We start from the raw sequence: 21490 nt of genomic DNA, 5'->3' as shown, positions 1-21490 counted from the left end.
AAATTGTGAACAATAGCAAACAGAATGAAAATGAGGACATGCCCACTCCAAAGTATGGTTGAGGAGAAGGCAAAGCTTCCTTGTGGATGTGAGGAAAGGTACAGCCAGAGGCATCTTGAAGAGTCCAGAGCAGGGAAGGAGACACAGACAGACAGACAGACAGACAGACAGACATATACACAGCGGGGGGAGGGGGGGAGACAGAAAAGGCAAAGAGGGCAAAGGTGTGAACCTCCAGGGCTGGAGGGGTTTAGGGGACAGGGTATGCCAGCCAGGACGACTGCACCATGTACTTGCAAGTAGGGACTGAGGGAGACCAAGAGGTTAACATGGACCTCCATAGACAGACAGTAGGCACTAAAGGCTAACGCGGATAGAACAGCCTTAGTCCCTTTTGCCAGAGATAAGGAGAATGGCTCCTCTTAGCAAGTAGGAGCTATCATTCCCACCCCACCCTGCATGACCCCGGTTTCTCTGGGTAACCTTGGCTGTCCAGGAACTCGCTCTGTAGACTAGGCTAGTCTAGAACTCAGAGTCTAGCCTGGTGTATGTCCCTGAGGGAATCTTCACTTTTGTCTAAATGCCAGACTTTGGGAAAAAGAATTTCTTGGGGACCTGACAGAATTTTAAAAAATGTGTGTGTGTGTGTGTGTATGATAACACATTTTTTTCAATCCTAGATTTTAGAAGCAGAGGTAGATGCATGCATCTCTAATTTCAAGGATAGTCTGGTCTATAGAGAGTTCTCAGACAGCTAGAACTACACAGAGAAATTTTGTCTTGAAAAAAAACAAAAAACAAAAACAAAAAAAGAAGAAGAAGAACAAGAAGGAGGAGGAGGAAGAAAGAAAAGAAGAAAAGTGGAAACAAATACCGTCTCTCTAAGGAGTTGTTGACAAGAATGGATAAGATAAGCAGCTAAGTAGAGAGGGTATAGAAGGTTTGTGGAGGCGAGGCTTAAAGGTGAAGGGGGGATAACATTTTAAATGTAAATAGAAAAAATAACAAATAAAAAACTGAAAAAAGATAAGCTGTTAAAAAAAGTTTTATAGGGTTGGGAGTGGTCTGGCAGGCAAGCCTTAAATTTCATCACTAGGGTGGCAGAGGCAGGAGGAGCCCTGTGAGTTCAGGGCCAGCTTAGCCTACAGAGTTTCAGAATACAGAAAAGCTTGGCTCAAAAAATAAGATTTTATAAAATGCAAATATGTATTAGTTACCAAAATACAGGCTGCACAACTCGTACTGACTTTACTCCTCTGATAAGCGGTCTACAAAGTTAGGTGGGTCACTGACTCTTTAAATTCTTCCCAATCACCTAAAGGTGGACAAATCGGCACATGCGCACTCTTCCTGGCCCTATGGTTACAGCCTTCCCGCAGCTTGTAGTAAGGAGGTTAAAGGTCCTCCCACTCAGAATAGATGCGCAAGCGTAAACTACGATTGGGAGCATTTCATCTCGCACAGAGCCCAGTCCCTTTTTCGCTCCTCAAGGCTCCGCCTCTCGCGGCCAATCAGTGGGCCTCGCCCTTCGCAATGACCAATGGCAGTGAGCGTGGGGGCGTGGTTGGGCGTCCGGGGGCGCGGCCTGGCGCTGAGAGAAGCGGCGGGGCGAACCGGGGGCTCTAGTGAACAGCACAGCCGGACGGAGATTGCCGGCTGTCGGCCGGCGGAAGCGGCCCGGGCCCGGCGGTCCCCGAGATGTCACGATGGCTGTGGCCATGGTCGAACTGTGTGAAAGAGCGTGTCTGCCGCTACTTGCTACAGCACTACTTGGGTCACTTCTTTCAGGAGCACCTCAGCCTGGACCAGCTCAGCCTGGATCTGTACAAGGGCAGCGTTGCTCTGCGGGATATTCACCTGGAAACCTGGGTGAGAAGGCACAGCAGAGGTGGTATAGTGCGGAGAGAGGGAGCACGGGCCACCGAAGGGTCCTCGCGGAAGGTTTGGGCTGGAGGACAGGCACTGTGTTTGGAGAGGCCAGTGGGTTTCGACTGCCTCCGCCAGGCCCCCTGGCTGGCCCTTCACCTCTTGACCAAAAGCTAGGAGAGGAGTCCCTGTCTTCACCTCTCTAGGGGGAGAGACAGACTAGGAAGTGAGGTGTTCCTTGCCAAAAGAATGCCACCATCATCATACGGAGTTTGGGGGAGCTGTTTGGGGAAGGGGATTCCCGGGAGTTAGGGGAGCAGAGAGCCGTTGTGGGAAGCCGGGCAGTGGTAAGAGTTGGAACAGGGGTAGTTAGCCAGGGGAGGCTTTGGGGGTGTTAAGAGACCTGCCAGGGGCACCTGTAGAAAGATGTGTCCTGACCTCCTCACCCCGGCGATCCTGGGCATAAGGGGTGGAGATCGCCCCCGGATGTGGATGTCAACAACAGCGTCACTGCCTACTGTGTTGATCCACACCTCGTGTGACTGTTGGTGCTCTCTACTTCCTGCTTTTGGGAGAGTGGGAGGGGCCTAGCTTGGGTTTAGGGAGGGACTTAATCTCTGGCATCTCTACCTGGAGGGCAGCCCTCCAGGAAAGGTGTAGAGGTTTAGCTTCGGGCTAGCTGGGATGGGGGATGGGAGGGGAAGCTGGGAGATGATGCTTGGGAGGTCTGAGGCCCAGGGTATGGAGTCAGGCAGGAGGCTGGGGGTGGCAAGTGAGGGGCACTGACTCACAGCTGATGACTGGGAGTGGCAGGAGCCACCAATTAGAGGCTCCAGTTTAGGGCTGGCATGGGGTCACCCTAGCTCCAGAGTAGTAGGATGGGCATGTGGCAGGGCTTTCTCTGTTCATGCTTTCTTCCAGGTCTGTAGCTTCACTTAGAAAGAACTAGAGTTGAGCTATGCCTTCGAGCACAAATATGGTTGAAGAGATGGCGGCATCTCCTAGTGGCCTGGTACAGGAGACGTCTAACCTTGGCCTCTTAGGCCGCTCAGAAAACTGTCCAGCACCTGGGTGTCCCCCCTTTTGCATTCAGCCAGAATGCCCTTCCATCCCACTCTTGTTCCTTTTTGGGGGAGTGCAGGGCACTGGCTGTGTTCTAGCCTCCCCCCTGACTGACCCGCACCTCAAGCTCCCCCTCCCCCCCCAGCTCCTCATCCTGCAGCCCTACCTTGAAGGCATTCAAAGCAACTACATGGTCCAAGGATTAAGTTGAGCCCTGGGTCCTGGACTCAGTTTTCCTAGTACCTGGAATGACTAAGACAAGTGCCTGGGCCTCAGTTTCCCCATCTATGCATGAGGAATTTTGACTCAGCCTCTGCTTGTTCTTGGCTGTGTTTGTTTATTCATGGGCCCAGCAGGTGTTTACTGAGTACTGCCTAGAGCACCTGGGTTCTTGGGGAGAGGACCAAGTGACTCATGGCCTTAGGCATTCGAGGCAGACCTACAGCCATACAGCCCCAACACAGGCGTCCTCATCTGGTCTCGAATGTAGATAGCTCTACTGTGGGTCTAGGATGGGGTCATGTGGCCTTGGGTCATCCCTCTCCCGGACAGGACACCCTTGAAGTCTTTGCCTGCCTAGGGTGAGCGTGCATTGCTCACCAGTCTTGACGAGGTCTCCCCACTTGTTCTTGTGCCTGAAATGGGGCCCCCATCCTAGTCCCTCTGCCTGGCTCCTTCCTCTTCACTCTGGCCCATCTGTGCAGTGCTGCGGGGTTATGTGCAGGCTCACTCTGCTCGCCCTTCCTGGTACTGGGTGACTGTCAGAGCCTGGCATTCCTGTGGGGTGAAGGCATTTACTCTGTCCCTGCAGCCTCTGGTTGCTGCTCAGAGTCTCATTATCATGTAGCTCAGGTTGGCCTAAAATATACAGCTTTGACTTCCTGATCTTCTGGCCTTTGCCTCCCTAGGGCTAGGATTACAGGCGAGCCTCACCACATACAGTCCTACTCTGCTGGAGATGGAACCCAGGGCTTAGTGCGTGTTAGGCAGGCACTCAGCCAACTGTATACCAGGTTGGCCTAGATCTTGAGACAATCCATCTACCTGTACTTCCTGAGTACTGGGACTAAAGGCATGCAGGCCACCACACCCAGCAGCAAATAGAGTTTTGGACCAAACATAAGAAGGGAACATCTTAGCTTGCCCAAAGGACTGAACACTGTTTGGTGAGATGGACACAGGTCAGGGCCTAAGGGAAGGCCTTGTAAGTAGCAGAAAGAAGGATCACCATGCCAAGGGCGCTCTCTCCAAGACAGAGGCTGTGCGAGACTGTGGCAGGTAGCCATATTTGGAGTCTGGGTGAGCTGATTTACCTTGCCTCTTACCCAGTCGGTGAACGAGGTTTTGAGGTCAATGGAGTCACCCCTGGAGCTGGTGGAAGGCTTCGTGAGCTCCATCGAGGTGGCTGTCCCCTGGGCTGCACTTGTCACTGACCACTGCACTGTGTGTGTCTCGGGCCTTCAGCTCACCCTGCAGCCCCACCAGGGTTCAGGTGAGAGCAGGGTAAGACCACAGGGGGTGGGGGGAGCGGTTGCTGGGGACGGTCCCAGGAGGGTCGGGGCCTTTTTATCCTGACTCTTTGCTCTTTCCACAGGGCCAGGGGCTGCGGACTCTCAGAGTTGGGCCTCATGCATGACCACAAGCCTGCAGCTGGCTCAAGAGTGCCTTCGGGAAGGGTTGCCAGAACCCTCAGAACCGCCACAGCCCCTGGAGGGGCTGGAAATGTTTGCACAGACTATCGAAACTGGTAAGCAGGCTTGGGCCCTCCTGTCTACAGGGCAGGGAGCTAAGATAGTAATATGGTGGCCACCTTCCTACCCAGACTGGCAGGAACTTGCCTAGCTTCCCAGTGCCCCACCTAACTCTAGACACTGTCCCCCAGTGCTCCGGAGGATCAAGGTGACCTTCTTGAACACCGTTGTGAGGGTGGAGCATGCTCTGGGTGAGGGGGACCGGCGTGTGGCTGTGGAGGTCCGAGTGCAGAGGTAAGGCGGACGGGAACGGCAGGAGACATGCCTCTACCCCGTCCTAGCCAGTTCCTAGGAAGGGACAGGCTCCACTGCGGTTGGGCATTGGTGAGATTTGGGAAGTGGGCTATGCTGGGAGCCTGCACTGTGGATAGACATAAAATCACTCAGATTGTAAAAACTTTGGGACTTGGAGAATCAAAGGCTAGTTCCATCTCCAAGATGGAAGGCTCCAAGATGGAAGGCTCCAAGATGGAAGCCAGGTTCCTCGGTCCCATGTTGCTAGGACAGCTTTAAAGAGGGGGCTTCTAGCCTGGGGTTGTCTGGACAAGGCCGGGCCCTTCACTCTCCAGACTGGAGTTCTGTGATGAAGCAGTGCGGGACCCCAGCCAGGCCCCACCTGTGGACGTGCACCAGCTCCCTGCCTTCATGCACAAGCTCCTGCAGCTGAGTGGCGTCTGCCTGTACTTTGAAGAGCTGCCCTCTCAGGTGGACCCGCCACAGCCGCCTTTGCAGATCGGCTGCTGCACAGGGTACATGGAGCTCACAGTGAAGCGGAAGCAGAATGAAGCTTTTCCAGGCCCCAGGGTGAGTCCCGGAATTAAGAATTTGATCCGCACGCCTGTAATCCCAGCACTCTGGGAAGCAGAGGCAGGCAGATTTCTGAGTTCAAGGCCAGCCTGGTCTACAAAGTGAGTTCCAGGACAACCAGGGCTACACAGAGAAACCCTGTCTTGAAAAAACAAACAACCCTTCCTTCCCCCCCCCCACCCCCCCAAAAAAGAATTTGATCCATGGGGCTGGTGAGATGGTTCAGTGGTTTAGAGCACCGGCTGGTCTTTCAGACATCCTGAGTTCAATTCCCAGCAACCACATGGTGGCTCACAGCCATCTGTAATGGGATCCTATGCCTTCTTCTGATGACAGCTACAGTGTACTAAATAAGTAAATAACTCTAAGAAATAAAACAATAAAATCAATCTTTAAAGAAAGAAAGAAAGTGTCTGATCCATGCTGGGTCTGTTGACACCGGCCCATGCAGGGCGAGCAGGTATGGTGGACCATGCCTGCAATCCTAGCACTGGGAACCTAACAGAAGGTTGTCTTCAGTTCAACTCCAGCCTAGGCTACAGAGTAATTCAGGTTCTTATGGTGAAGATTGTTATCTTCTTGGCAACTGCTAAAACAGACTCTGAAAGATGAAGTTGGCCAAGACCATTCAACTGCTTTGTAGCAAGTTTAGCTTTACAGCTAGTGTCCCCAGAGTACGGGCAGGTGGCTTGCCATGCTCGGGCTGGGTGTCATATAAAGGCTCCATGGCTGTCCACTTGGTCCCCAGTTGGAGGTATCAGGACAACTGGGATCCCTGCACCTGCTCTTGACCCCACATCAGCTCCAGCTGCTCCAGAAACTGCTCAGTGCCGTCAACCTTGCAGGTGAGGCTGCTGGGCACTGGGGAGCTGACAGCGGCGAGCAGAGCTAGCCAAGGGGCTGAGCTGAGACATCTTTCCCACAGACCCAGGAGGCCTGGCTGACAAGATGAACAAGAGCCGCCCACTAGGTGCTGAAGACTTGTGGCTCATTGAGCAAGATCTGAACCAGCAGCTGCAGGCGGGTGCTGTGTCTGAGTCCCTCAGCCTGCACCCCATCACCAACCCCCTCAATTTGGACAGCGCGGGTGGGTGCCAGGCCCTTTCGAATTGAAGGGGCATTCGTGCCAGTACCAAAGCTGAGGGGTCCAGACCTGTCTGTTTCTGACTGCCCCTCACCTCACCCCCAGACCTCTTCTTCTCCATGGCTGGCCTCACGAGCAGTGTGACCTCAGCTGTCTCTGAGCTCTCCGTGTACAGTGTAGACCTGGGCTCCTCTGTTCACAGCAACATGGCCTTCCACCGACCCTCAACCCCCACCCACTCAGGAGGTAAGTCACTGACTCTCAGGGATGTTTATTTCAGGAGCAAGGCGGGGTAGAAGGAACCTCAGGACAGTGGGTGGTTGTAAGTGGAGGCCCCACCATGACTAGACCTGCCCCACCCCAACCCACCACCCCCCGCCCCCGGGTCCTGATTCTCCAGTGGAAGCTGGAGAGGCAACACAATGCGCAGTCCAGGTTTCTCAGTGAGCGCTTTTGGGACTCAGCCCCCTTTCTACAGAACAAGCCAGGACGACCGGGCCGGATGTTTTCATCAGTAGGCAAGCGTGTAGGTCAGAGACTGTGTGAATCTTACCAACCCATCCTTCCAGCCTCTTCAGAGGATTGAACTGAGCCTTGTCCCAGGGTCTGGCATACAAGAGGAATTTGGTGTCACCCAGATGAACTTACCTTCCAGACCCAACAACAGATTTAGCATCCAACAGTCCAGCATAGCCAGACTTTAGTATTTCTTTTCCTTTAAAACAAAAACAAAAAACTTTATAGTTTTTTTTTTTTTTTTTAAGACAGGGTTTCTCTGTGTAGCCCTGGCTGTCCTAGAATTCCTTTTGTAGGCCAGGCTGGCCTAGAGATATGCCCGTCTCTGCCTCCCAAGTGCTGGGATTAAAGGCATGTGCTACTATGCCCAGCCTAGCCAGGGTTTCTTCAACCCCTGCTCAGTGGCTAACTGTGACTCCAATAAGATACCAAGGAGCCCCTGTTGAAGCCTCTGTTCCCTCAGGCAAGCCGGCCCCGACGCCCCTTCCGGACACCATGCGCCCTGACTCACTGGTGAAGATGACCTTGGGAGGTGTGAGCCTGACCTTGCTTCAGACCGCTTCCCCATCTTCAGGACCACCTGACCTCACCACCCAATTTTTTGCTGAGTTCGATGCTGCCAAAGATGGGCCAATCGGCTCCCGAGACTTCTCCCACCTCCGGCCACGCTTCCAGAGGGCCTGCCCTTGTAGCCATGTCCGGTACACACCACAGCCCGAGCCAGGGACTTACAAGGCATACCCAAAGCCCACCCCCACCCCCTGAAGCTTGTATTCTTGCCCACAGATTAACGGGCACAGCCGTGCAGCTGTCCTGGGAGCTGCGTACGGGCAGCCACGGCAGGAGGACGAGCAGCACGGACGTGCACTTCGGGCAGCTGGAGGTGCTTGAGTGCTTGTGGCCCAGGGCCGCCTCCGAGCCTGAGTACACAGAGGTGAGGGCAGACAGGGCCTGGGCTCAGGCGGGCACCCGCCGAGCCAGCTTGCCACCTTGTGTGCCTTGTGTTTCCCCTGCAGATCCTGAGCTTCCCCAGTCACTCTGGCTCTGAAGCCTCAGCTCGACCCTGCGCCCATCTGCGCCACACACAAACCTTTCGCAGGGTGCTCAAGGTAAGCCGGGGTGCTGGCTGCTCTTGCCTGGCTGCACCTCCCTCAGGGGCTCTTCGCTTATCTCTCCCCATTCTGACCTTGCTGTTACTGTGGCCTGATTTCCCTCCCCTGCCTCTGTTGAACCCTAAGGTTGACAAAGCCACGTGCTGATGGATGGCTTTTGTTGCATAGCCAGCATGATGTGGGTGTGGTTAGTGCAGGCCTTGTGGGCCCAGCTTTGGGAAGCTGAGGCTGGAAGAAGAGAAGCTCAGGGCCTGCCTGAGCTGCAGAATGAGTTCAAGGCCAGTCAGCCAACTTAATGATTTAATGAATTCTGTATCAAAATAAAAAGTAATAAAGGAGCTGGGGCAGTGGTGCTGTGGTCCCTGTCACCGCAGGGTGTTTAAAGTCTCTTGTGTCACAGTCCTGCTGTGGCTCCTAACCCAACTCTTCTCCCACCGCTGGGAAGCCTGGGAACTTTTGCTTATGGAAGCTGCTTCCTACCCTGGCCTCACTCGCCCTTGCTGACCAATTCACATTACTTCAAACTAGAGCCGGTCCCGGCGCTCCACTGCCTGCCATTGTCACTCAGAACTGTCCCTGGACCTGGCCGACTTCCAAGCTGATGTGGAGCTGGGGTCTCTGGACCGCCTTGCTGCCTTGCTCCGTCAAATCACCACACCCTCTGAGCCACCTGCTGGCCTGCTAGTGAGATGCCCTGCTGTTCTGTCCTGGGGCGGGAAGCAGGCACTGACTCTGCCAGTCCCCTGTGGCAGCTCTGACCCCCAGCCCTTCCACAGACAGAGCCCCCACAGGCCACTGAGCAGCAGACAGTGTTTCGTCTCGCAGCACCCCGGGCCACCCTGAGGCTTTGCTTCCCCATCCCAGATCTACGGCCTGAACGGGACCCCTGGGCTGGCCAGGCCGTGCGGGCTGAGCAGCTGAGACTGGAGCTGAGTGAGCCCCAGTTCCTCTCAGAGCTCAGCAGCGGGCCTGGCCCCCCAGCTCCTACCCGCTTGGAACTTACTTGCTCAGACCTGCAAGGTAATCCTGTCCAGGGAGTAGCTGGGGTGGGCCCCAGGACGGGTGAAGAGACCTTTTTATCCCAAGGACACCTATGTGACCCTGGGTGAGTAATGGTGAGGAAAAGGAAAGAGGCAGCCGTGAGGCCCTGTCCTTTCTGTCTCCTCCAGGAATCTATGAAGATGGAGAGAAGCCACCAGTCCCCTGCCTGCGGGTCTCCAAAGCTCTGGATCCCAGGGGCACTGAGACCAAGTACTTTCTACCTCAGTAAGTAGAGTGCTAGAAGGGGCGGCTGGAGAGGAGAGATCGATCTACTGGTGTTGGTGGCCGGGCACCAATAGGCCTGTGTCCTGGCAGGGTAGTGGTGACCCTGAACCCCCAGTCCAGTGGCATACAGTGGGAGACAGCCTCTGAGAAAGCCCGGGACCTAGAGCTGTCCACCGAGAGTCCGTGTGAGCTACGGCAGCCCGAGCCCTCGCCCTTCTCCTCCAAGCGGACCATGTACGAGACTGAGGAAGTAAGGCCCCGGCTTTCCCACTGCAGCACCATTCCTGGGACTGGGCTGTGGCAAGGGGCCCTGGGAGAGGGAGGGAAGCCCACAGGCCCTCAGTACCAAGACCCAAGACCGGGGTCTTGGCCACATCTACACCTAACACAGCGGAATACTTGAGTCTCAGGATCCTTCTCTGAAGCTGACGGATACAGGGGCTAGGAGTGAGGCAGTGAATGGCCGGGGGCGGGATACCTGGGGTCCTGGACATGCTCCACTCCCTGGTGGCTTGTGTGTTTCCTTCTAAAATTGCTGTCTTGAAGGCTGTTGTGAAGATTACAGGGATTCACATTCATGAAGTCTTTAGGGTAGGGAGGGGATTCTTGGGTACTCTGTCCCAGCTAAACATGATGGATGGATGGATGGATGGATGGATGGATGGATACCAAAATCTTCAATTATGATGCCAGAAACAGGCTGAGCTGACCTTTCTCACCTGTCTAGATGGTGATCCCTGGAGACCCTGAGGAGATGAGGACATTCCAGAGCCGGACACTGGCGCTGTCCCGCTGTACCCTGGATGTGATCATGCCCAGTGCCCACATCTTCCTGCCCAGCAAGGAGGTCTACGAAAGCATCTACAACAGGTGGAGACATGGGGCTGGGCCGGGCCTGGCCAGGCTGGGCCGGAGGTGCCGTCCTCTGACCTCTGCTGCTGCTCTCCTGTCAGGATCAACAATGACCTGCTCGTGTGGGAGCCTGCAGACCTGCTCCCCACATCCACCACTGCTGCTCGGCCATCTGGCTCTTCGGGGTTCAAGATGTGCAAGTCGGCCTTCAAGCTAGGTATGAGAAGCGCGTGGGCCGGATGAGAAGGGGTAGCGCAGGTCTGGCAGGGCGGGGCCTTCCCTCCACATCTGCTTCCCACCCAGTCACCTTGTTCACTCAGACTCAGATTCGGATGAAGAAGACACCCAGTTCTTCTCGATGGCATCGGGTGTCCCTAAGACTCCTGCCCCGGAACCTTCCCGTCGTCACTCCCAGAGTACCTTCTCCACACTGGTGACAGTGCTGAAGGGTCGGATCACTGCGCTGTGTGAGGCTAAGGTGAGGCAGCCCAGAGCAGGTGAGCTTCCCACTCCAGAGTTCCTCTTGGCGAGCCACGGGCCTGCCAGCTTCAGGTTAGGAGCCAGGAGAGCAGAAAGCTTAAAGGGCCAGCAGCACCCACTGCCACAGTGTGCCTCCCCGCTCGGACTGCATCAACCCCACAGCTCTCAGCCATGGCCCAGCCTTTTCTCTGTCAAGCACGAGGGCTCCCAGTGCAGCTGGGTCCTTCCCCTTCAGTAAGAGGCACATGGTGCAGCCCTCCAGTGATATGTGGAAGGAACTGGGGCTGCCTCAGACAAGGATGTTAAGGTGTCAGGGATGCTGGATGCAGCGGGGAAACTGAGCCCTGTGCACATCTGCAGGATGAGACAGGGAAGCGGCTGGATGCCACTCACGGGGAGCTGGTCCTAGATGTGGAGCAAGGCACCATCTTCAGCGTAGCCCAGTACTGCGGCCAACCAGGGCTTGGCTACTTCTGCCTGGAAGCTGAGAAGGCAACGCTCTACCATCGAGGTGTGGGGGCCACTGCCACATGCACCGGGCAGGGCGGGGGGCTTTCGGAGGGCTGTGTGCCGGGAGTGGGTGGTCCGCAGCCTCACCCCGGTTCACAAGACTTTTTCTCAGCCGCCGTTGAGGACTACGTGCTGCCCACTCACTTGGAAGTACCCAGCTTTGCTCCCCCAGCCCAGCTGGCTCCAACCATCTACCCATCAGAGGAAGGGGTGACTGAGCGAGGAGCCTCGGGCCGCAAGGGCCAGGGTCCCCCCATGCTGTCTGCAGCTGTCCGCATCCACCTGGACCCCCACAAGAACGTCAAGGTACAGGCTTCTCAGCTGCTCACCCACAGCTGTGACTTGGGCAACTCCTCCTCTGAGCACGAACTGGGCTCCCACCCTCCTGACTAACTGCATGTCCCTCCCCAGGAATTTTTGGTGACAATAAGGCTGCACAAAGCCACTCTCCGCCACTACATGGCCCCCCCTGAGCAGAGCTGGCACTCCCAGGTGAGCGAAGGTACCTGAGAGGTCATGCTGCCCTGTAACTACCAACTCATCTGGGTAAACAGGTCAGACATGGGCTGAGGAGACCTGTGCGAATAATATGGACTGGACTCAAACTGACCTTGGCTAAGGGGTGTGGTAGATAGCTGGTGGACAGCAGGTGGGCTGCCAGCCGGGACAGGGTCTGGACAGGAAGGAGTTAGAGGAGGTCACTGTGTCCCCTCCCCACCCTTCCCTCTGACCGTGCAGCTCCTGGACTTCTTGGATGTACTGGATGACCCTGTACTGGGCTACCTGCCCCCCACAGTCATCACTGTTCTGCACACACACCTCTTCTCCTGTGCTGTGGACTACAGGTACCAGGCGGGGGGCTGGGGCAGGCAGCGTCAGGGGCCAGCCTTACACGTTACACGTGAGGAGCTGGCTCCAGCCCAGGTCTGCCCCTCAGGCCCCTCTACCTCCCTGTGCGCGTCCTGGTCACCGCTGAGACCTTCACCCTCTCCAGTAACATTGTCATGGACACGTCTACCTTCCTGCTCAGGTATGTAGGCTGCCCCTGGCCTGGTCCATCCCACTCCCCGCTGGGCTGCAGCTGACTTCCTGCTGCCTGACTACCCAGGACCCCATGTCCTCAGGGATGTAAGTTGTCACCACTTCCACCCAAGATCAGTCTTGTAAGCCCACTCTGGGAGTTCTACAAAACATACAAAAGGATGGGAAGCTAGAACACAGTGCATAACTAAATGCAACCCGGCATGGGGTTCAGCTCCACACGGCACCAGAAAGGAAGGAGAGCTATGCCTAATTTTAAACGCTATGGCGGTGGAGTAGTTATGTGATCCCAGCTCCTTATGAATCCGAAGCTAGAGAATCCTGCCTGGATGACCTAGTAAGACTGCCTCAAAACGTAGAAACAGATGTAGCTCAGGTTGGACCATGTACAAGATGAGGGCGAGGCCCTGTGTTGGATCCCTAGGACTAGATGGATGGCTGTGTAAACAGACCATGCCTTAGGAATGGGAAGGGCACTCCACGCCCTGAGAAGTACAAGTTCAAGGACAGAATTAGAAAGGCTGAGTGAGTAGTCCCTGCAGGGTCTTCCACCCTGGAGCCCAGACCCCCTGTGTCCCCTGTGCTGAGGCTGGCAAGGTCCCAGCACTGCAGTTAGGAGGCGCTTGGACCTCTGCCATCACCTCCAGGACCCTTCTTCCCCTTGGCCCAGCTGCCACCTGCAGTGGCTCCCGGGCCCTTCTCAGCCCTGTTCCCCACCAGGTTCATCCTCGATGACTCCGCTTTGTACCTGTCTGACAAGTGTGAGCTGGAGAACCTGGATCTGCGGCGAGGTAGGCAGGGCCTGGGTCGGGCCCCCCTACACTGAGGGCATCACCTAGGCCTATTCTCAGCTACACGTACATGCGTGTGCGCACACATCCACATAGCTGTACCGGACACAGTGAATTCTTCCCCCGGTGATGGGTAGGCAGGGGCAGGGTAGCAGGGACCGTGAGAACCTTTCCTCTGCTCCACCTCAGATTATGTCTGTGTCCTGGACATTGACCTCCTGGAGCTTGTAATCAAAACCTGGAAGGGCAGCACCGAGGGCAGGCTGGTGAGTGTGGGGCCGGCAGGAGTCGGGCGAATTGTGGCTGTCACAGTGCATGCCCTTAGCCGGGCTGTGCTAGCATTCCTCCGGGAAGGACCATGTTCCTCTGAATGCCCTTCCAACCCACTGAGGGCAATAGATGGCACTTGCGGGCAGGACAGAGGTGGCCCAGGGAGACCGCCACTGTGGAGCGAGGTTTTCTCATCTCTGTGATGAGGTAACAGTTCCTGCATCGCTAGGCAGCAGTCGGTCAGGGATGGGTGGGTGAGCCGTATTCCATCAGTCTGGAATGTCTACATAGTTGGGTGGTGAGGTCCTGCCTCAGCTGAGCAGACAAGGGACTATTCCCTTGCTCTCCCTCTCTGTGTGTGTGTGTGTGTGTGTGTGTGTGTGTGTGTGTGTGTGTGAGAGAGAGAGAGAGAGAGAGAGAGAGAGAGAGAGAGAGAGAGAGAGAGAGAGCTGAGATGCCCTGGGGAGGCTGGTTTGGGGTGGCTCCTGTGCCCATGCCATGCCCACCCCCCACAGAGCCAGCCTCTTTTCGAGCTGCGCTGCTCCAACAATGTGGTGCATGTGCACAGCTGCGCCGACTCCTGCGCCCTGCTGGTCAACCTGCTGCAGTATATCACCAGCTCTGGAGACCTGCACCCCCCACCCCGGCCCCCCAGCCCCACGGAGATCGCTGGCCAGAAGGTACAGGTGAGGCCTGGCCACTGCAGGCTGCCAAAGCTCGGCCAGGCCCGCTATTTACACATGCACAAGGCCTGGATTGGAGGAGCCCTGGAGCTAGCCCTCCCTCTGCTCACTCCTGCCCCTTCCCTCCCCTCCCCTCCCCTCCCCTCCCCTCCCCTCCCTTCCCCTCCCTTCCCTTCCCTTCCCTTCATCCAGCTTTCAGAGAGCCCTGCCTCCCTGCCCTCGTGCCTGCCAGTGGAGACAGCCCTCATCAACCAGGGAGACCTGACTGATGCCCTTCTGGACACTGAACGGCGTAGCCTGCGGGAGCTGGCCCAGTCGTCAGGTCAGTGAGGGTGCCCGAGGGACAGCAGGCCCAAGTGGGCACCCTCAGCCACCCCTCATGCTGGCCTCTATCCCACAGGCGGCCCACCTCCTCAGGCCTCTCCTGTCTCCGTCTATCTGTTCCCAGGGGAGCGGAGTGGGGCCCCCCCTTTGCCTCCTCCTGGGGGCTCCTCTCACACCTTGGGTTCTAAGGCAAAGGAACATGAGAACGAAGAGGAAGGCGATGGAGACACCCTGGATAGTGACGAGTTCTGCATTCTTGACGCGCCCGGCCTAGGCATTGCGGTGTGTGTGTTGGGATGGGAGCTCTTGGGCAGGAAAAGCAGCATTGGCTCTTAACGTGAAGGAACAGATGGAACAGTCCAGAGGAGGGGACAGTGTCTTACAGAGACAGGATAGGGAAGAAGGGCCAGTCAGCAGAAGGGAGGCCATGTAACTACAGAGGCTGTGCAGTGCCATCAGTGTCCAAGCTCACTGAAGCGCTGGGTGGCAGGCCCAGCAAGGGACTCCTGGATCGACCGCTCAGACACAGGCTCTGGGCTGGTGGTCAGGAGGGCCACTGTTTGTTAAAAGGGGCAGTGGGGAGCCATGAAGGCGGGGGCTGGGCTCAGCGTGTTGTCACACGGCTCCTCTCGGCTCTTTCCCGGCAGCCCCGAGACGGGGAGCCCACCGTGACCCAGCTGCACCCTGGTCCCATCGTCGTGCACGATGGTCACTTCGCCCAGCCCCTGGGAAGCACTGACCTGCTGCGCGCACCTGCCCACTTCCCAGTGCCCAGCAGCCGTGTGGTGCTCCGGGAGGTCTCCTTCATCTGGCACCTCTATGGGGGCAGAGACTTTGGCCTTCACCCCACTTACAGGTTAGAGGCTTGTAGGTAGCAGCGGGTGGGATTAGGATCCAGGCATAGCCTAGCTGTGACCTCAAGCCTCACGCATCACCCACTCTGATCCTCAAGGTCATCCTCATCCTCAGCGCCTCCTGCCACAGGCTAGAAGGCCTGTGCTGAGGCTGTAGATAGAAGGTGTTTCCTCAGAGTCAGCTTGTCCCCCGTGTCTTCACAGAGCAAGAGTAGGCCTCACAGGCCCCAGGGTCTCACCTTCCCGCTCCTCTGGTCCCAACCGGCCCCAGAATTCCTGGCGTACCCAGGGTGGCGTTGGACGGCAACACCAGGTCCTCATGGAGATTCAGCTCAGCAAAGTGAGTGGCTGAGCCGGGGTAACACATAAGTGAGGCTCTGGGGAGACCACGGCAGCCAGCACAGGCAGCAGCGTGTGACGGGAACAGATTCTGGTGGGACTGCATAGCAGGAGCCTCAGGTTCAGTACTGTGTCCAAAGGGTTTGAGCCCAAAAGGGTGTTTCTTAGAGCTGCCGCTCTGGCCCTGAGGGAGCAGGGAGACAGATGACAGAACACAGGCTGTTGGTAGTAGGGAGGGCTCAGACACTGCATCCTAGGAGGTCGGAACCAGAAGCATTCAGAAAGAAGCTTGCTGAGACAGACACAGTGACACCATGGCCCCTGTGGGACAGCATAGGGCGTGACCCCTGTGGTTGTGGAGCACAGCTTAGAGAGGCTGGGCCACCCTGGGCAGAGAGAAGGCATTTAGAGACAGTGAGGTGAAAGGGGCGTCCGGGAGTCTGACAAGGTGGCCTCTGCACTTGCAGGGAGCAGCAGCTGTGGGAGGCTGGGGCGGATTTGGACAGGCCAAGTGCAGTACGGCTAGATTGGTGGCAATAGGTTGGTTTGGCTGCGTCAGCGCCCGATCATTCCCACCCATGGGGGTGGGATGGGGACAGGGAGGAAGGTTCTCTGGGAAGGAGGGACCTCAGCCAGACCTCCCCATCCCTCAGGCCTGATCCCCAACTCACGCCCCATGTACCCACAGGTGAGCTTCCAACATGAAGTGTACCCCGAAGAGTCGGCCACAGCTGGGGGCCTGGGCCCGGAGCTGGATGAGCGGCCACTGTCGCGCCAGGTGCTCGTTGTCCAGGAGCTGGAGATCCGGGACAGGCTCGCCACCTCCAAGATCAACAAGTTCCTTCATTTGCACACGAGTGAGCGGCTGCCACGCCGCACACACTCCAATATGGTGAGAGGGCGCCTGGGTGCCTCCTTCCCATAGCCCCCTGAAGGGGTGTGTCTGGAGAGCAGGGTTGATGGCAGTCCAGAATGGGGTTCCCAAGGCCCAACAGGCACCTAGTGTATCCTCTGCCCTTAGCTTACCATCAAGGCACTGCATGTGGCCCCCACCAGCAGCGTAGGAGGCCCTGAGTGCTGTCTGCGCGTCTCCATGATGCCTCTGAGGCTCAACGTAGACCAGGTGAGTAGATTGTCACGTCAAAGGCAGACCCCGTGCGAGCCCTTCCCTGCTGCCAGGCCCCGGATCTGACCCAGCACTCTCCCCACAGGATGCCCTCTTCTTCCTCAAGGACTTTTTCACCAGCCTAGCAGCCAGCATCAACCCCATGGTCCCAGGGGACACTTCCGAGGGTGAGAGGCCAGGCCGGGGAGAGTCTACCTGGCTGCCCCACATCCTCTGTTCCATCCTTGATCTATGACCTTTCTTCCTGCAGCTCACCGAGAGACCCACAGCCGACCCAGCAGCCCCCTTGAAGGGCAGTCTGAGGACACAGAGACGGCCAGCAGCCCACAGGACGCTCCAGGCAGTGGCCACAGCTCCTCTGACCAACAGCCCATCTACTTCAGGTAGGGTAGATGGTAGTGCCTTCAGAGGGGCTCTGGGCCAGGCTGTCTGAAAACCTAGCCAGTGACCAGGTTAGAGACCAAAGGTTCTCTCCCTTCTTTTCCCTTCAGGGAGTTTCGCTTCACATCTGAGGTGCCCATCTGCCTGGATTACCATGGCAAGCATGTCACTGTGGACCAGGTGGTGAGTGGATCCAGCAGGCAGGCTGGGAGCTAGTATCTGGGTCCAGTGTCTGGGGACCAGGACTCAGTATATCCCGGGACGCAGCCACTCACCCTGTCCTCCCCGCCAACAGGGCACTTTCATGGGCCTCCTGATTGGCCTGGCCCAGCTCAACTGCTCCGAGCTGAAGCTCAAGAGGCTTTGCTGCCGGCACGGGTGAGCTCCCGGCCCTTTGGGGGTCTCTGCAGCCTTCCCTCTGCTGTGTCTCATGGGCTGCACGGCCCTAGGCAATCCTCGGGTTGTCAGACCTCCATTTTTCCTCTGTAGTAGGGCTTTTGTTGCTCCACAGCGCTGGGTAAGGCCCTGGGATGAGTAGGTGTGCATGCTTGTCCCTGGTCACACTGCCCCTGGGCCCTGGGCCTCTCCTCCATCTCACCTTGCAGGCTCCTGGGCGTGGACAAGGTGCTCTGCTATGCCCTCAACGAATGGCTGCAGGACATCCGCAAGAACCAGCTGCCCGGCCTGCTGGGAGGCGTGGGCCCCATGCATTCGGTTGTGCAACTCTGTGAGTGTCCACCCGCCTTTGAGGACTCGGTTTTGTTTGGTTGGGACTTTTTACAGAACAAATATAGATCCAGGGACACACAGAAAGCCCCCTCAAATGGGCAGGGTTCCAAGGGCAGACTGACCTTTCTGAAATAATTGCATTTATTTTGTGGGTGCATGTGCGCTATAGAGTGCACACGGACGTCAGAGGACAGCTTACTTACAGATCCTCTCCTCACACTCTGTGAGCCCTCAATACTGACCTCAGGGCAGCAGACCTGGCTACAAGCCCTGCTGGCTTCTTCTTCTTCTTCTTCTTTTTTTTTTTGGATTTGGTTTTTTTGAGACAGGGTTTCTCTGTATAGCCCTGGTTCTCTTGGAACTCACTGTGTAGAACAGGCTGGCCTCAAACTCAGAAATCCGCCTGCCTCTGCCTCCCAGAGTACGCCACCATGCCCAGCCCGGCTTTTTTTTTTTTTTAAACTACAGTCTCACTATGTAGCTCTGTCTGCCCTGGGACTCACTATTCCTATCTCACAGAGCCCTCCTGCCACTGCCTTCCGAGTGCTGGGGTTACAGGGCACCGCCACCCTGTTTTACTTTTTGAGCCAGTCTTATGTGGCTCAGGCTGGGATCACAGGCATGGCATGCACAGCGCCTGGCCTGAAATCGGCCTGGACTTTTGAAATTGCACTTGGATGCCAGGTACTATGCACAGGCAGGAGGATTGCTTGTTAGCTCAGGAACACAAAAGCAACCTGAATAGGGTCCGGGCTAGGTCAGGGAAAGCTACTTAGCAAGATTCTGTTTTTAAAAAAAAGCCGGGCAGTAGTGGCCTTTGATCCCAGCACTTGGGAGGCAGAGGCAGGCAGATTTCTGAGTTTGAGGCCAGCTGGTCTACAGACTGAGTTCCAGGACAGCCAGGGCTACACAGAGAAACCCTGTCTCGAAAAACCAAAAAAAAGAGAGAGAGAGAGAGAGAGAGAGAGAGAGAGAGAGAGAGAGAGAGAGAGAGAAAGAAAAAAAAAATTAAGAGAAAAGAAAACTGGATTGGCACCAGGCACTGGTGGCACAGGCCTTTAATCCCAGCCCTTGGGAGGCAGAGGCAGGCGGATCTCTGAGTTCAAGAAAAGCTTGATTTACAGAATAAGTTCCTGGACAGTCAGGGCAGTTACACAGAGGAAACCCTGTGTCAAGAATAGGAAAGAAAGAAGGGAGGGAGGAAAAGAGAAAAGAAACTGTCATTGGGGAGGGGTAAGGGTCCTTGGGCAGAGAAGAGAGGCCAGGCAAGCTTGGCACCTCTGCTCACCCTGTCCTCCAGTCCAAGGGTTCCGGGACCTGCTGTGGCTGCCCATCGAGCAGTACAGGAAGGACGGGCGCCTCATTCGGGGGCTGCAGCGCGGGGCCGCCTCCTTCGGGTCGTCCACAGCCTCTGCTGCTCTGGAGCTGAGTAACAGGCTGGTCCAGGCCATCCAGGTGAGTGCAAGGCGGGACAGGAAATAGGTCCCCTGTCCCCAAGGTTCCTGACTCTGTCCCCACGGTTCCACTGAAAGCTGGAACGCAGTTAAGCCACACAACATGGAGGGAGGCTCCCGTGGTGGGGCCACAAGTGCTTTCTGGGCCGTCATGCTCCCAGCTGCCTGAGTGACGAGTGCACAGTGGGCAGATGCAGGAACCCGTCCTGGGTAGCTCTTCCCGTTCTGCATGGGCCCCAGAGGCCACCCCACCAAAGCGCTGGTCTTCAGGGGAGTGATTGAGTCCTGGAGAGGACTGGGACTGTGGGACCCTGTGTCAAGAGAGCCTTGAACTCAGCCTTCAGAGTCAAGAGTTAACGCTGTCTGTGTGGGGGTGCCCTCTAGTGGGAACCAGACAGCTCAGGCAGGTCTCCATGTGCAGCCTAGGTGTGAGGCCACAGGAAAGTTCTCCAGTGCCTTCAGCCACAGCCATCTCAACAAGCCCAAAAGCTCCCCCTCCTCCGCTTCTGATAATTTGCTTATTTATTCTTTGTGTATGTGCCATGGCTTGTATTTGAGGTCAGGCAGTTTTGGGGACTCAGTCCTCTACCACATTGGTTCCACGATTGGTGATTGCTTTCGGGTCACCTCGCAGCAAATGCCTTGACCTTCAGAGCCATCTTACCAGCCCTGGAAGGGTGTGTAAATGTCTCCTTAAGTTAAGGAGGCCCTGTGAAGTGGTGGGGAGGGGGCCCAGCTGTTAAGGCTGAGGTTGCTCTCACAGAGGCTTGGGGTTCAGTTCCTAGCACTGGTGGCTGTAACTCCAGCTCTGAGGGATCCAGTGCCCTCTTTTGGCCTCTGCATTCACGTGAAATCACACATAAATAAAAATAAATGAATATTTAATGAAAATTTAGGAAGTTCTCTGAGGTAGGTAATGGAGGGAAGAGGAGAGGGGGGAGGCAAAGACTGGTTAGGACAGGGAATAGCTGTGCTGCAGGAGCTCTGGTCCCCAACCTGGCCTGCAAAAGTCAGCTTGGACACTTGTCGTCATCCAACTCTGGTGTCCCTCAGGCTACAGCTGAGACAGTCTATGACATCCTGTCCCCTGCATCTCCCATCTCCCGATCCCTCCAAGACAAGCGTTCTTCACGGAAACTCCGCAGAGGTCAGCAACCTGCTGACCTCCGGGAAGGCATGGCTAAGGCCTACGATGCTGTTCGAGAGGTGAGAGCCACCTTAGGCCCACTTCCAGGTGCCCCACTCCCACTCTCCACTCTCACTGACCTCTGACCTCTGACCTCCACAGGGTATCCTGGACACGGCTCAAACCATCTGTGATGTGGCATCAAGGGGCCATGAGCAGAAGGGACTGACAGGGGCCGTGGGGGGCGTGATCCGACAGCTCCCCCCAACCGTGGTAAAACCAATAATCGTAGCAACAGAGGCAACATCCAACGTGCTAGGGGGCATGCGTAACCAGATCCTTCCAGATGCACACAAGGACCATGCTCTCAAGTGGCGATTGGAGGAGGCCCAGGACTGACTGCAGGCACCCAAGATCTACCCACTGTCCCAACGTGCCCACCGTGTCCAGCCAACCACAGTGGTGCCACCAGCTCCCTGGTTTCCTGATTGCTGTGACCCACAGCTAGGCCACCAGGTCCTTCAAAGGATGGCCACTGTGAAGGATACCTGCCCAGCCTGCTTGTTGCCAACTGGCCGAGAGAATGGGGCCTCCCGGCTTTGGGGCCTCTGCCCTGTCTGTGCACTTTCGTCCGGGGAGGAAGGACCTTGCTCCTCCCTGCTGCCTGGGCCCACACTGCTGCCTTGTTCTAGAATGAGGATGGAGGCTTTAGGACCCATGGATGCCCCGCAGCCAAGGGTCTCTCCGTGTCTCATGGGGAGGTGGGGAATCCATGCCATGTGGGTCAGTGTATTTTTAAGATCACTGAGCGTGTGGGTCAGTGTCTGCATGAAGTGGAATAAACTTGCCCACCGCCAGCCCTGGCCTCTTCCAGGTCCTCTGTACCCTTGAGGCCCCAGTCTGTCCTGCTCTGCATAAACCTTGACCTGCCCGGTCGACCTCTGCACGCAGTACACACCTGCTGCCACCAGGAGGCACCACACCTCACCCTCAGCCTTCTGATGCAAACCAGCTTTGGGCTCAACCTCCCTACTATCCTGGTGCCTGGCATCTTGGCGCTACTTCC

At 56.6% G+C, this 21490-nt stretch overlaps 1 protein-coding gene across 2 annotated transcripts; it reads left to right on the top strand.

Moving 5' to 3' along the window:
* The first annotated feature begins 1590 nt into the window (after positions 1–1590).
* Positions 1591–21281, top strand: Atg2a (autophagy related 2A). 2 transcript variants are annotated; one of them, XM_052191730.1, is made up of 40 exons: positions 1591–1869; positions 4258–4420; positions 4523–4675; positions 4811–4913; positions 5249–5483; positions 6235–6331; positions 6412–6573; positions 6676–6816; positions 7550–7787; positions 7873–8020; positions 8103–8195; positions 8727–8882; positions 8975–9218; positions 9368–9464; positions 9555–9714; positions 10192–10334; positions 10418–10533; positions 10637–10794; positions 11157–11307; positions 11419–11612; positions 11718–11798; positions 12045–12151; positions 12244–12336; positions 13068–13138; positions 13328–13404; positions 13924–14088; positions 14284–14413; positions 14492–14697; positions 15063–15271; positions 15474–15609; positions 16297–16500; positions 16630–16731; positions 16820–16901; positions 16985–17117; positions 17226–17298; positions 17411–17493; positions 17721–17842; positions 19145–19299; positions 20352–20504; positions 20587–21281. In XM_052191730.1, exons 1-40 carry the CDS (start codon positions 1699–1701, stop codon positions 20821–20823), a joined length of 5742 nt encoding a protein of 1913 aa, XP_052047690.1. In that variant the 5' UTR covers positions 1591–1698; the 3' UTR covers positions 20824–21281. The 2 variants fall into 2 exon arrangements, with proteins under 2 accessions (XP_052047690.1, XP_052047681.1); XM_052191721.1 differs by having other exon boundaries at positions 13924–14094.
* Positions 21282–21490: the final 209 nt, after the last annotated feature.

The sequence above is a fragment of the Apodemus sylvaticus genome, chromosome 1 (genome assembly GCF_947179515.1).
Source record: "Apodemus sylvaticus chromosome 1, mApoSyl1.1, whole genome shotgun sequence".
Lineage (NCBI taxonomy): Eukaryota > Metazoa > Chordata > Mammalia > Rodentia > Muridae > Apodemus > Apodemus sylvaticus.
This window is presented reverse-complemented; position numbering and strand designations above follow the sequence as displayed.

What these genes read in the sequence shown, in the direction of transcription:
- Atg2a (XM_052191721.1), top strand. Translation starts at nt 1,699, where the DNA reads ATGTCACGATGGCTGTGGCCATGGTCGAACTGTGTGAAAGAGCGTGTC. An exon ending in CCTCAATTTGGACAGCGCGG is followed by an intron (nt 6,574 to 6,675) that starts GTGGGTGCCAGG and finishes CCTCACCCCCAG; the next exon opens with ACCTCTTCTTCTCCATGGCT. An exon ending in AACCCCCACCCACTCAGGAG is followed by an intron (nt 6,817 to 7,549) that starts GTAAGTCACTGA and finishes CTGTTCCCTCAG; the next exon opens with GCAAGCCGGCCCCGACGCCC.